Source organism: Monodon monoceros, unplaced genomic scaffold (assembly GCF_005190385.1).
Source record: "Monodon monoceros isolate NGI ecotype Baffin Bay Population unplaced genomic scaffold, NGI_Narwhal_1 Super_Scaffold_10, whole genome shotgun sequence".
Lineage (NCBI taxonomy): Eukaryota > Metazoa > Chordata > Mammalia > Artiodactyla > Monodontidae > Monodon > Monodon monoceros.
Window position 1 is genome coordinate 44,299,753 of NW_021703766.1, and position 14,248 is coordinate 44,314,000.

The 14,248-nt window shown below is 36.8% G+C and overlaps 2 protein-coding genes across 3 annotated transcripts in view; one reads left to right on the forward strand and one right to left on the reverse strand.

Moving 5' to 3' along the window:
- LOC114889162 (zinc finger protein 345) overlaps positions 1 to 14,248 on the reverse strand; it is an 88,481-nt gene that overhangs the window by 35,651 nt on the left and 38,582 nt on the right. The window lies entirely within an intron of this gene.
- Positions 1 to 14,248, forward strand: part of LOC114889190 (zinc finger protein 790) — a 33,015-nt gene that overhangs the window by 14,609 nt on the left and 4,158 nt on the right. Inside the window, exons 2-4 of one of the 2 annotated variants that reach the window (XM_029212218.1) lie at positions 3,518 to 3,597; positions 4,829 to 4,955; positions 5,213 to 5,308. In XM_029212218.1, the coding sequence (XP_029068051.1) occupies positions 3,589 to 3,597; positions 4,829 to 4,955; positions 5,213 to 5,308 (232 nt within the window). In that variant the 5' untranslated portion in view covers positions 3,518 to 3,588. The remainder of the gene's footprint in view (positions 1 to 3,517; positions 3,598 to 4,828; positions 4,956 to 5,212; positions 5,309 to 14,248) is intronic. The other variant, XM_029212228.1, reaches the window with a different exon arrangement.

Sequence of the window (14,248 nt, forward strand, 5' to 3'; positions counted from 1 at the left end):
CTTATATTTAAGTCTTTAAGCCATTTTGGATTTACTTTTGTGTATGATGTGAAGGTGTGTTCTAACTTCATTGATTTACATGTGGCTGTCCAGCAAGTTGGACCACTTCTGACTTTCATTTTTTTCTTATAATAATTATCATCTCTTTGTTTCATTTTGTTCCATTTGCTAACTTTTTAAAAATTTATTTATTTATTTATTTTTGGCTGCATTGGGTCTTCGTTGCTGTGCGCAGGCTTTCCCTAGTTGCGGAGAGTGGGGCTACTCTTTGTTGCAGTGCATGGGCTTCTCATTGCGGTGGCTTCTCTTGTTGCAGAGCACGGGCTCTAGAGTGCAGGCTCAGTAATTGTGGCACATGGACTCAGTAGTCGTGGTTTACGGGCTCTAGAGCGCAGGCTCAGTAGTTGTGGCACAGGGGCTTAGTTGCTCCATGGCACGTGGGATCTTCCCGGACCAGGGCTCGAATCCGTGTCCCCTGCATTAGAAGGTGGATTCTTAACCACTGAGCCACCAGGGAAGCCCCATTTTCTAACTTTTGTATTTTTTTTTCCATGCTGTACTTTCTGTAGTATTTGTCATATGTTGTGCTCTTTGTAATTATTCTTCATTTCTAAAGTGGTTTTGTCTATGAAGTGGTTCTCTTTCATTCTTGAATTGGACTAGCTTTCATATGTGGTCTGCCTATCACTTCCTCCCCTTTCCTGAGATCATTGTATGATTTGTGCATGTAGGCTTGCTTCTGAGCTATGATTGTATCATAACTTTTAAAAATTCATATTGGAATGTTGGGTAATAATTTTAATCTTCTCTTAAATTTTTAGTGAGTTTTCTTTATACATGGGGAATTTGGACACTCTTTTCAAACTTTTATCTAACATTATCTTTGGACATGGTGTTTCTAATTGTGTTTTTGTAGTGTGATTTTTTTTTTTTTCGGTATACCTGTCACTGGCACTTTCCTATGAAAAGGTGAACAGGGCAAAGGTAGTTTTTTAGGTTCTTATGCTCAAGAGTTCCTTCCTCTGTTACTACAATAGAAGACAGTTTCTTTTAAAGATAACCTTTCTGAATATCCAGGCCTTCTTTGTTGTTCAGAACCTAACCTGGTTCAGGAAGACCCCTACTATCAGCTCTGAGAGCCACAGTATCTTCTTTTCTGCAATTAAAGAATACAGTCAAGCTCCCAATTCATTCAATGAGGCTAGTATTACCCTGATACCAAAACCAAACAAAGCTTATCTGATAAAAATATGATACAAAAATCCTCAACAGGGCTTCCCTGATGGCACAGTGGTTGAGAGTCCGCCTGCCGATGCAGGGGACACTGGTTCGTGCCCTGGTCCGGGAAGATCCCACATGCCATGGAGCGGCTGGGCCCGTGAGCCATGGCCGCTGAGCCTGCACGTCTGGAGCCTGTGCTCCGCAATGGGAGAGGCCACAACAGTGAGAAGCCCGCGTACCACAAAAAAAAAAAAATCCTCAACAAAATGCTAACAAACAAAATCCAGCAACATATGAAATGAATTATGCAACATGTCCAAGTGGAATGTGTCCCAGGAATGCAAGGTTATCTGAACGTCCAAAAATCAATTAATGTAATGCATTATATCAATAGAATAAAAAACATAAATTACATGATCATTTTAATAGACACCAAAAAAGCACTTGACAAAAGCCAGTAGTACCCTTTCATTATAAAAACACTATAAACTAGGAATAAAAGGGAATTTCCTCAATCTCATATAGGTTATCTATAAAAATCCTACAGTTATTAATGGTGAATGTCTGAATGCTTTTGCCCTAAGATCAGTAATAAGACAAGAATGTCTGCCTTTGCCACTTTTATTCAATATTGTACTGGAAGTTTTAGCCAGGGCAATTAGACAAGAAAAAGAAAAAGCATCTGGGTTGGAAAACAAGTAAAACCATCTCTATCTGCAGGTAACATGCTCTTTTATATAGAAAATCCTAAGGAATACATACCCCAAAACACTGTTAGAGCTAATAAATAAGTTTAACAAAGTTTCAGGATAAAAGATCAATAAATAAAATCAATTGTATATTATACACTTGGAGTGAACAATCCAAAAATGAAATTAAGAAAGCAGTTCCATTCACAGTAGCACCAAAACAAATAAAATGTTTAGGAATAAATTTAACAACTGAAGGTGAAACTCATACTCTGAAAATGACAAAACAGGTATTAAGCAAACACTTGTACATAAATAATCATAGCAGCCTTATTTATAATAGCCAAAAGGTGGAAACAATCCAAATGTCCATTAACAGATGAAAGGGTAAACAAAATGTTGTCTGTCCATACAGTGGAATATTATTCAGCCAGTATTTCAGGAGTGAAATACTGATACATGCTACAATTTGGATGAACCTTGAAAACTTTATACTAAATGTTTTCACAATTTTGACAACCAGTCACAATAAGTTCACATACTATATTATTCCATTCCTATGAAAATCCAGAACAGGAAATCTGTAGAGACAGAAAGTAGATTAGTGGTTACTTAGGGTTGAGAGAGAGGTGGAGGGAGAGTGTAGGGGGTTGAGGGGACAAGGAGTAATAGCTAAAGGATACAGGATTTCCTTTTGAGGTGATGAAAATATTCTAAAATTAAGTTGTGGTGGTTGCACATGTTAATTTGCTAAAAAAAGTTGCTCACTTTAAATGCATTAATTGTAGAGTATATGAACTATGTATCAGTAAAACTGCTTAAAAAATAAAAGAATACAGCCTATGTGTTTTGCCACCTTAAATCTCCCTGACATCTCTATGCCTCCTTTTACCACCTCCACCATCAATCACCTTTTCATAGCATTCCTGCTCACATACACTCATTGAGGGTGTAGTCTACTCCTCATAGGAATGAATGTTTCTTATGTCTTCTTTGGAGAAGTGTCTATTTAGAGCTGCTGCCCATTTTTTGATTGGGTTGTTTGTTCTTTTGATATTGAGCTGTATGTGTTGTTCGTGTATTTTGGGGATTAATCTCTTTTTGGTTGCATTGTTTGCAAATATTTTTCCCATTCTGTAAGTTATCTTTTCATTTTGTTTATGGTTGCCCTTAGTTTTGTGGTATGAGTGCTTTAGATAAAAATGAGTCAGTAAGTATTATACACTTTGTGGGACATAGAGGAGATAGATGAAAGGCCACTGTCGTACAGGGAAGTACACAGGAGGGCCCTGGGCAAATGCACTGGGCTCCCAGATTGGAGAGTTTCCCTGGGGATGTCTAACTTTGGGTCCTTATTGTTAAAGGGGTTATTCAGAGCAAGTCAGAATGGCCTTATCTCATATCCCGAATATCCTGATCCGTGTCATGATTTAGCATTACTGATTGGACTGAAACTTCATCCTGCTGTATTTGAGTCTCTTGGGTTTTGGATAGGGCCAGAATTTCTGCAGATTCCCTCTGACCTTCCTTCAAGGAATAAAATGGTATTCTTACTCCATTTGAAAGATCTGAGGAAAGCCTGACCTCTCATTATTCCTTCCCTCTAGCTCTGCTTTCTCAAGACTGCTTCACCAGGAGAGGAATCTAGAAGACTGAGCGACTCTTGGAATTTTAAGTTATGGCCCATGTGAGTTGGAATTTCTTCTCTCCAAAAATATAACCATTTATATCACATCATGTCAATATTTTTATTCCTTATCCTTAAACTGCTTACCTGAGTCACTATTCAACGTGGTAAGTGATAGTTGTGAAACAGTCCAGTGCCTTCCTTAGATGTCCCTCTTCTCTCCAACATGGCATTCAATACTTCCTGTGACCTAATACTTTGACAGAGTACTGAAGGAAAAGATATTGTTTAAAGGAAATAGTAGAGACTTTTAAAAATCAAAACTGTGGCTCAACAAGGTGGAATTGTGTGACTAAAAGGGACCCACTACATGAAAGCTTTTATTTACTCTATATAATGGGGTGTTTCAATTAAGAAAGATGGGAGTTGGTGTTAGCTGGTATTCATTTTAGTAGTGGCACTTTGTCATGCTTTTAGATAGAGAATATAAGAGGAGGTTGAGTTCAGAGAGATCTGGGATTTTGCCAGGAAATCAATGAGAGAATAATATCATTAACAAGACATGTACTGATAATCAGCTGACAGCCTAGAGATTTTATACATTCTCCACAGAAAATGGTATTCAGTTAGAGAGTGTATCTCTTAAGAATCCTTTCAACTTCAACTAATAGAAAATTCAAGTAAAAGAAGCTGAAAGAAAAAAAGAAAACTATTCTCACATAGTAAATCTGGAGTTGATTATTCCAGGCTGTTATAGCCTCTTGGTGGTATCAAGAAAGAACTCATATGATATCTGTTATTCTGGGCTGCCATCCTTTTGTCTTGATGTTTGTTACAGGAAGGCCATAACAATGTTGTGACTGAGCAACAGGAGATTTTTTTTTTTTTTTTTTTTTGCGGTACGCCGGCCTCTCACTGTTGTGGCCTCTCCTGTTGCGGAGCACAGGCTCCGGACACGCAGGCTCAGCAGCCATGGCTCACGGGCGCAGCTGCTCTGCAGCATGTGGGATCTTCCCGGACCAGGGCACGAACCCGTGTCCCCTGCATCGGCAGGCGGACTCTCAACCACTGCGCCACCAGGGAAGCCCAACAGGAGATTTTAAGAGCATATAGGCACTTGGCTTCAGGGACACTAAATTCCATATCATTTCCCCCTACACTACAGGCAGCCAACTCCAGTTTTTTGCTGAATGTATGGACCTCTTCCTGCAGTTCCCTTTTCCATCTTTTCCCCATCCATCTAAAAGATTTCTTTTAACTTCATTGTTGATGTTTGGGTTTGTCATTTCAGCAGTTGATGATGTTCAGGGATGTAGCTGTAGACTTCTCTCAGGAGGAGTGGGAGTGCCTGGACTTGGAACAGAGAGCTTTGTACAGAGACGTGATGTTGGAGAACTACAGCAACATGGTCTCACTGGGTAAGATTCAGAATTTGACCCCAGAAATTCCTGATTCCTACATTGTGAACTTTTGGATTGCCTTTCAAGTGTCTAGGGGGATTTCTGACCTACTTCTGGGAAAATGGTTTGTGTTTTATAAATTTGGCAATAGTCATCATCATTGGGAAGCTCCATCTTCCCCATCCTTTATGCATTTTTCTTGCCCTTTCTAATAACTAAGGGACTTACGGAACCCTTACCATGTGGTAATTTCCTATTTCTGATTTTCTGATCAGGACTTTGCCTTTATCAGCCAGATGTGTTCTCTTTACTGGAGAAGGGGAAAGAGCCCTGGATGGTTTTGAAGGATGAGACAGGAGGACCTTGCCCAGGTGAGTGAGGGCTGAGCAGGCACAAGGAGGCCATCATTGCAGATAACACCCAGCTGTTTAGTAAGTCAGTAACATCTCTGTAATATTGGTCTAGAATTTCCTCCTCAGAGGCCAAAAGCCTGTGGATAAAGGCCTGAGACCTAGAAATAAAAGTAACGTTTTCAACATGAATTTCCAACTGAACCTTCTCTTCAACTCCAAATACCACTCCATTTCAGTGCTCTCATTTTTCCTTCATGTTACAAAAAAGTAAATGCCATTCTTTTTCTCCAGTGGTCAGTTTATCTATGGTTTGGATTAAGTTTCTTCCCATTTCTTTTTTTCCATTTCTATATTTGTAAATTTCATCACTCTAAAAAAACATTTTTGACCCTGTTTTTCATTTTACCTGCTATCTCTTGAATTTTTCTTATTTTGCCTAGTTTCTCCTTGCTTCTGCATTTTCTTCATTAATTAGCTCTTTCTTTTAAGGAACATTTATTGATTTTATAATTTCATTTTAGGTTAAGAAGGGTTAACAAAGAGTCTGTAATCAATTAAGAAACTTGGTATTCTTTCCTATGACTGGAACATTTTCATAAATTTCTGCAGAGTAGGCTTTACATTAAGAGAAGGCCTAATAGGCTGCTTTTTTATGGTTTCTTGCTACAGTGAAGAGGAAATGGCAGGAGAGAGGTTAGGGCTATTGGAAGACAATGAGGAGAGAGTACAGTGTCATAAAAGACAAGTCCTGGCTGTCAAAAGGAAGCGAGGGGTATATTTGGCAACTAGATGGTAATTGATGAATTTTCTGTTATGGGCAGGAGTCAGGTTGAAATAAGTTACTCTTGGAGCTTCTTTTTTAGTGGAAATATCAAGGAAAGAAAATAAATTTTATCTCCTTATTGGAATCATGTTTCTAAATTCCAGAACCTATATTGATGTTTTAAAATTGTTCTTTTTCCGAGCTATTGATACACGGAAAAACTTGAATGAATCTCAAGGATGTTATGCTGAATGAAAAATGCCAATCTCAAAAGTGTAATTGACCTATAACATTCACATACTATATGAATTCATTTATACAAAATTCTGGAAATCACAAAGTTAGAGATTGAGAACATATTAGTGGTTGCCAGGGGTTAGGAATGGGCAGGGAGCAGTGGTGGTGGTGGTTATGACTATAAAGAGATAGCATGAGAGAGAACATCTCTGTGGTGATGGACTATTTCTGTATCTTGATTCTTGTGGTGATTACAGGAATCCACATATGTGATGAAATGACATAAAACTGTACACATATATTGTGCCAATGTTAATTTCATGATTTTTATATTGTAGTATAATTATGTAAGATGTATTCATTGGGCAAAACTGGGCAGAGGGTACACAAGACTCTCTGGAGTATCTTTGCAAATTCTTGTGAATCTATAATTATTTCAAAATAAATGCTTTTAAAACTTACTTTGTTCTATAAGGTATATACAGTTTTCTCTTATATTTTTATTCCCTAAACACTACCACGTATGTTTTTAATTTTAGTTTATTTTCACATATTATGATTATACTATTATATATTAAGGTTGTTCTGCATTTCTTGTTACTGAAGTTACCACTCTTGGTACACGTCAGTTATTCCTGGGATTTTTCTGCATTAGATGATACTTATATTTCAGGTATGAGATTCCTTAGCCAAAGGGTTCAAAGTTAGAAAATCATGTGCCCAACTAATTTAAGATACTTCATTGAAAAAAGTTATTTTAAATCATACAAAATTAAATGAATACTGTAAATAACCTGTGCTATTTATTTATAACCCATAACTGTTTCATCCATGTTTCAGTAGAGGACCATGACATGTTCTCCCTAATTGCAGTTCTGCCTATTCTTTCTTATATCAACCATTCCAATAATTCATTCTCCTATTTCTTGGTTCTGTTTTGTTAAAAGGGAGTGGGAATTTAGGCAGTCTAACTGTAGATGCTTTATTTTTCCCAATCTTTAAAAAATTTTTTTTATTGAGCTGTAATTGACATACAACGTTATATTGGTTTCAGGTATACAACATAATGATTTGATATTTGTATACACTGTGAAATGACCACTACAATAAGTCTAGAGATCCTCTATCCCCATACAAAGTTATAAAATATGCCATATAATATTATTGACTATAACCACCATGCTTTGCATTATATCCTCATGACTACTTTATGTTATGACTGCTGGTTTGTACTTCTTGACCCTCTTCACCCATTTCGCCCAACCCCCCACCCCTTTGGCAACCACCATTCTGTTCTCTGTGTCTATGAGATTTATTTTGCTGGTAGGTTTTTGATTACTGATTCAATTTCCTTATTACTAGTAATCAGTCTATTCTGATTTGTATTTCTTCATGGTTCAGTCTTGGAAGATTGTATGTTTCTAAGAATTTATCCATTTCTTCTAGGTTGTCCAATTTGTTGGTGAATATTTGTTCATAATAGTCCCTTATGGTCATCTGTATTTCTTTGTCATCAGTTTTAACTTCTCTTCCATTTGATTTATTTGAGCCCTATCTCCTTTTTTCTTAGTGAATCTAGCTAAAGGTTTGTCAATTTTATTTTTTTAAAGAACCAACTCTCAATTTCATTGATCTTTTCTAGTATCTTTTTTTTTTTTGGCTGCACTACATGGCTTGCAGGATCTCAGTTCCCCAACCAGGATTTGAACCTGGACCACAGCAGTGAAAGCCCAGAATCCTAACCACTAGGCCACCAAGGAACTCCCTCTAATATCTCTTTAGTCTCTATTAGTGAGTCTAGTCTCACTGTTAGTCTCTTAGTCTCTATTAGTAATTAGTCTCTATTAGTCTCTTTAGTGATCTTTTATATCCTTCCTTCTACTACCTTTGGGCTTAGTTTGTTGTTCTTCTTTTTCTAGTTCCTTTAGGTGTAAGGTCAGATCGTTCATTTGAGATATTTTTGTTTCTTGAGGTAGGCCTGTATCACTATGAACTTCCTTCTTAGAACTGCTTTTGCTGCAAGACATCGATTTTGGTATGTTTTCATTTGTCTCAAGGTATCTTTTGTTTTCTTCTTTGATTTCTTCGTTGACCTATTGGTTGTTCAGGAGCATGTTATTTAATCTCCAAATATTTGTGATTTTTCCAGTTTTCTTTTTGGGATTTGTTTCCCATTTTATACTGTTGTGGTCAGAAAAGATGGCTGATACGATTTCAGTCTTCTTAAATTTATTGAGACTTGTGGCATACTATATGATCTATCCTGGAGAATGTTCCATGTACACTTGAAAAAAATGGATACTCTGCTGCTTTTGGAAGGAATGTTCTATATATATCTATTAAGTTAATATGGTCTAATGTGTCATTTAAGGTGCATGTTTCCATATTGATTTTCTGTCTGGATGATTTATCCATTGATGTGAGTGGGACATTACAGTCCCCTACTATTATTGTATTGCTGTCAATTTCTCCCTTTAGGTCTGATAATATTTGATTTATATATTTTGGTGCTCCAGTGTTTGTTGCATAGATATCTACAAGTGTTATATCTTCTTGTTGTATTGACCTCTTTATCATTATGCAGTGCCCATGTTTGTGTTATATTATAATCTTTGTTTTAAAATCTTTTATGTCTGAAATAAGTATAGCTCCCCCAGCTTTTTTGTTGTTGTTGTTTCCTTTTGCATGAACACTCTTTCCATCCCCTCACTTTTAGTGTGTGTGTATCCTTACACCTGAAGTGAGTCTCTCGTAGGCAGCAGATAGATGGGTCTTCTTTTTTATCCATTCAGCCACTATATGTCTTTTGAATGAAGAATTTAATTCATTTATATTTAAAATAATTATAGATAGGATATACTTACTGCCATTTTGTTAATTATTTTCTGGCTGTTTTGTGGTTCCTCTTCTCTTGCTCTCTTCCCTTGTGATTTGATGAATTTCTTTAGTGTTTTTTTTTTCCAGATTCCATTCTCATCTTTTCTGTATTATAGAATTTTGCTTTGTAGTTGCCATGAGGCTCACAAATATCAGCATATATGTGTGTGTGTGTGTGTGTGTATGTATATGTACACTCTACTTTAAGTTGATAGCAAGTTAACTTGAATGCATCCTAAGACTCTACATTTTTACTCCTCTCCTCCCACATTTTGTTTCTGATTTCATATTTTACATCTTTTCATTTTGTGTATCCCTTTACTAATTATTGTAGTTATAGTTATTTTTATTACTTTTGTCTTTTAACTTTTATGTTAGCTTTATAAGTGATTAGTCCACTACCTTTACTAGATATTACCTTCACCACTGAGGTTTTTTTTCATATGTTATAGTGTCCTAACTAGTGCCCTTTTCCCAGCTTAAAAAAGTCCTTTTAATATTTCTCATAAGGCTGGTGTAGTTGTAGTGATCTCCTTTAGCCTTTGCTTGTCTGGTAAACTCTTTATCTCTCCTTCAATTCTGAATAATAACATTGCCAGGTAGAGTATTCTTGACTGTAAGTTTTTTGCTTTTAGCACTTTGAATATCTCATGCCACTCCCTTCTGGCCTGCAAAGTTTCTGCTGAAAAATCTGCTCATTGTCTTATGGGGTTCCCTCGTGTGTAACAAGTTGTTTTCTCTTGCTGCTTTTAAAGTTCTCTCATTATCTTTAATTTTTGACATTTCAATTATATTGCATCTTGGTGTGGATGTCTTTTGGTTTATCTTGTTTGGAACTCTCTGGGGTTCCTGGATCTAGATGTCTGTTTCCTTCCCCAGGTTATGGAAGTTTTCAACCTTATTTTTCAGAATAAGTTTTCTTTCTCTCTCTCTTCTCCTGGGACTCCTATAATGTGAATGTTGTTCTGCTTGATGTTGTCCCATAGGTCTGTCAAGCTATCTTCAGTTTTAAAAACTTTTTTTTTTTGCTCTCTGTTTTGGTGAGTTTCACTACCCTGTCTTCTAATCACCAGTCCTTTCTTCTGTTTTATCGAGTCTGCTGTTGAACACCTCTAGTGTATTTTTCAGTTCAGTATTCTTCAACTCTGTTACTTCTGTTTGGTACTTTTTTATATTTCCCATCTTTGTTAAAGTTCTCTCAGTGTTCATTCTTCTCCCAAGGTCAGATGCTCCTCAGCATTTTTATGACCATTACTTTGAACTCTTTATCAGATAAATTACTTATCTTCATTTCATTAAGATATTTTTCCTGGGATTTTATTTTGCTTTTTCATTTGGAACATATTTCTTTTTCCCTCATTTTGCTTGACTCTTTATTTTTGCTTCTATGTATTAGGTGAAACAGCTACCTCTCCCAGTCTTGAAGAGTGGTTATAGGAAGACTGGGACTGTGTTTCAGTCTGCTGTCTTTGCAGTACCCTGGGGGTAATAGCCTGCCAAGAACTCTCTGATTTTTTCAGTCCCATGGAACCCAGAAACACAACGCCCCCCCCGGCCCTCAGAGCCAGGTATTCAAGGGATGTTTCCTTGGATGTGGGCTTGGGTATGTGGACGTCCCCCATGTTGACTCGACTTTTGTTGGATTGGGCTGCAGAGAGCACCAGGCTGGGGCAAGACTGCCCAATGGGTTGGGTATGGCTGTGGGGACACACAAGTCTGGGGCAATCCCAGTCACCAGCTTGGGTGGGACTGTGGGGAGCACATCCCACTGGTGCTTGCAAAGTAGAGGGAGAGTGTAAAGTGGCACCTGCCAGCACCTCCATCCCTGGAGACAGTTACAGCAGGTCCCAGCAGATACTTTAATATTAGCAAAAGGATCTCCATATATGGTCTAGGCACTTTGCAACTTCTGCTTTTTCCCTGGGTCTTGGGGTGAGTAAATCTGTGCACAAGCCCTTTAAGAGCAGAATCCCCATTTCCTATAACCCTTTGGTTTTCTTGGACATAAGCCCCATTGGTTTTCAAAGCCAAGCATTTTGAAGGCTCATCTCTCTAGTGTAGGTCCCAAGGTTTGGGGTGTCTAATGTGGGGCTTGAACCCTTTGCTCCTCCTAGGGAACTCTGTATTTGTGAGATCCCCCCAACTGTGAGTTGCCACACCAGGGGTGGGGTTTTTGGAAAGACTACTTCTCTACCTCTCCTGCCTGTCTCAGTGTGGCCCTTTGATCTTTTGCTCTGCAAGAGCTTTTCAGTTAAGTGTCAGGTCTTTTTCAGAAGGTATCTGTATTTAACTAGATTTGATGTGTCTGTGGGAGGAGGTGAGTTCAGGATCTTCCCATGTTTTCATTTTGAGCTGCCCTCCTATTTTTTTCCAGTCTTTATGATTGAGTCTCTAAGCTACTAACATAAAATTTGTAGCCTTCTTGAATGAGTTCTTGTAGAGCATTCAGCTTAGTTTTCATAAAAACAGACAACCTTTCTCTCATATTTCTTTACATAATGTCATTTAAAATATATAAATAAAATATCAGGAACAGTTGGTATAAACAGGTTTGGAAGCAAACAGCTGATTCATGGTAAGCACATGGGCATCCTAGAGGTAGCTACTACTTGAATGCTTTTGTATATTGTGGACATTAATCCTTGTGTTTTCTTAAGGATTGGAGGGCGTTGGTTCATATGGAGGTCAGGAACAAAATAAGTTTCAGTGTAGCCTCACTAAAAATGGGTCATTTTTAATTAAAACCTTCTAATAATTTAATAGGATAAAGGCTATTGATTTCTAGTGAGGACAAATATTTCCCCTGAGTTGTTTACCGATTTGCTACTCATATTTATTCAATAACTGTCTGCTCTGTGCTTGATTTATCCGTATCACTTGTTGGCTTAATACTTTTAATTTTTAGTGTGATTGGGCATTAACATAAAGAAAACACTAATACACTAGTGCCTAGTTAGAGTGACTAAAATTATATTTGTTTTCTTTAGGATTTTAGTTTTCTTTTGGTCCTAAAATTTTTATTTTACAACTTAATCGAAGTATAATTGGAGAATAATAAACTCCACATATTTGAAGTTACAATTTGATCTGTTTTGACATGTGTGTGTATCCATGAAATTATCACTATAATCAAGACAACAAACACTTCAGTCATTGCCAAACTTCCTTGTCTCCCTTTGTTATCCATCCCTTCTTCCACCTCCATCCCAAAGAAATCACTAACTTGCTCTCTGCAACTCTAGATTAGTTTATATGTTCTAGAATTTTATTTAAATTGACTTATACAGTGTATACTTTTTTGGCCTTGTTTCTTTTGCTAGCATAATTTTCAGATTCATCTATGTTGTTGTGTTTATCAGTAGTTTATTTTTTATTTCTCTGTAGTATTCCATTCATGGGTATGCTGTAATTTATTTATTCATACACCTGTTCATGGACATTGTTTTTAAGATTCTTAGCCATTATCTTTTCAAATATTGCTACTTCTTCCATTCTTCTCTGTGTAAGTTTCCATTTACACTTGTGTTTAATCTCCTAACTGAATCTTCTATGTCATAATGCTTCTCTTATGACTTTTCCAGTCTTTTTCTCATAGAATTTTTCTTTTGACCTATATTGGTTTCTTGTTCTCTGATAAAATGATTAATTTTATGTTTTAGCTACTTGAGCATAGTTATTTTTAAACTCTGTCTCATAACTCCAATATCTAGAATCCTTACAGATGTATTTCTGCTTATGTATTGTTTCTATAGTTTCTATATTCATGTTGTCTGGTTATTTCTTTAATTTTGTGCCAGACACTGTTTGCAAAATGTGAAACTAATCACTAGGATATCTTCCTTTATAGAGAATTTCTGTTCGCTTTTACCAAGTTCTGAAGCATTTTTGTTGTTATCTCAATCCGTTGCCCTCCTTGGTCACTGGGATAAATTGAAACTGAGCTGTAGTTCCTGTGTAGGTCTACCTCTGTTTTACCCACATTCCTAGGTTATGGTCCCTCTGTTATAACTCAACATGGGAGATGTTTAGGACACCCCCTGTAGACAGACCCTAGATACCAATCTCTGTTACTTTAGCCTTGAGAACATGTCATATGTTCTGTCAGTCTCTAAGCCAAATGCTAATACCAGTACAAATTCTTTTTTTCTTTTATTGGCGTATAATTGCTTTACAATGTTCTGTTTCTGCTGTAGAACAAAGTGAATCAGCTATGTGTATACGTATATCCCCTCCCCCTTGAGCCTCCCTCCCAACCCCCCCAGTACAATTTCAATAGTAGAAATTGGATAAGCCCTTCAGCATATTCAAATAGTAGCAATTGTAGTATTTTCTTTTTTGTTCTTCTAAAATATTTTACCAATAAATGTGATATCCCATGGAGATTTGGTAAAGGTCACTTGAGAAAGGGCTTGAAAGCATAAAATCGAAAGGATGAGCAATACTATAAACTCAAGAAATAAAAGAAAAACACCTTGGTTGGGATCATCTGACAAAATATGACTTGACTAATAGGCACAGTGGAGAAAATGAGCAGGGCAAAGTATTTAAATGTGCATAGGCAAATGGAAGAATGAGTAAGTACGTATGATTCCATTTCTCTGAGCTAGCATGGATATGCTTTTGTTTCCTCTTGTCTGTACAGAAAGTAATGTAGAATTATGTGTACTCATTTCAGTAGAGATGGAAGGGATTAGACAATGAGGTGTATTACATTGCTATCACATGATGCCAATTGTGCTTCCTGATCCCTGATTTTTTTAATATTATCCTTTACTCCCTCCTATAACTGCCCCCCTTTGCTTTTTTTTTTTGACAAGTAGTGTATTGTTTTTTTTACAGAATTTTTTTTAATACCTAACATGTGCTAAGTGTTGATTTACCATACTGGGTAAAACAGTCTTAAGTCTTTAAATTGATATCCCATGATTGGGGTAGTACCTGCACTTATTTTTTTGTTGTTGTTGAACTCCTCAGATGAAATTGACCTGAACAAAACTTTATATATATATATATTTTTTTTTAATTTATTTATTATTTATTTTTGGCTGTGTTGGGTCTTAGTTGCTGTATGTGGGCTTTCT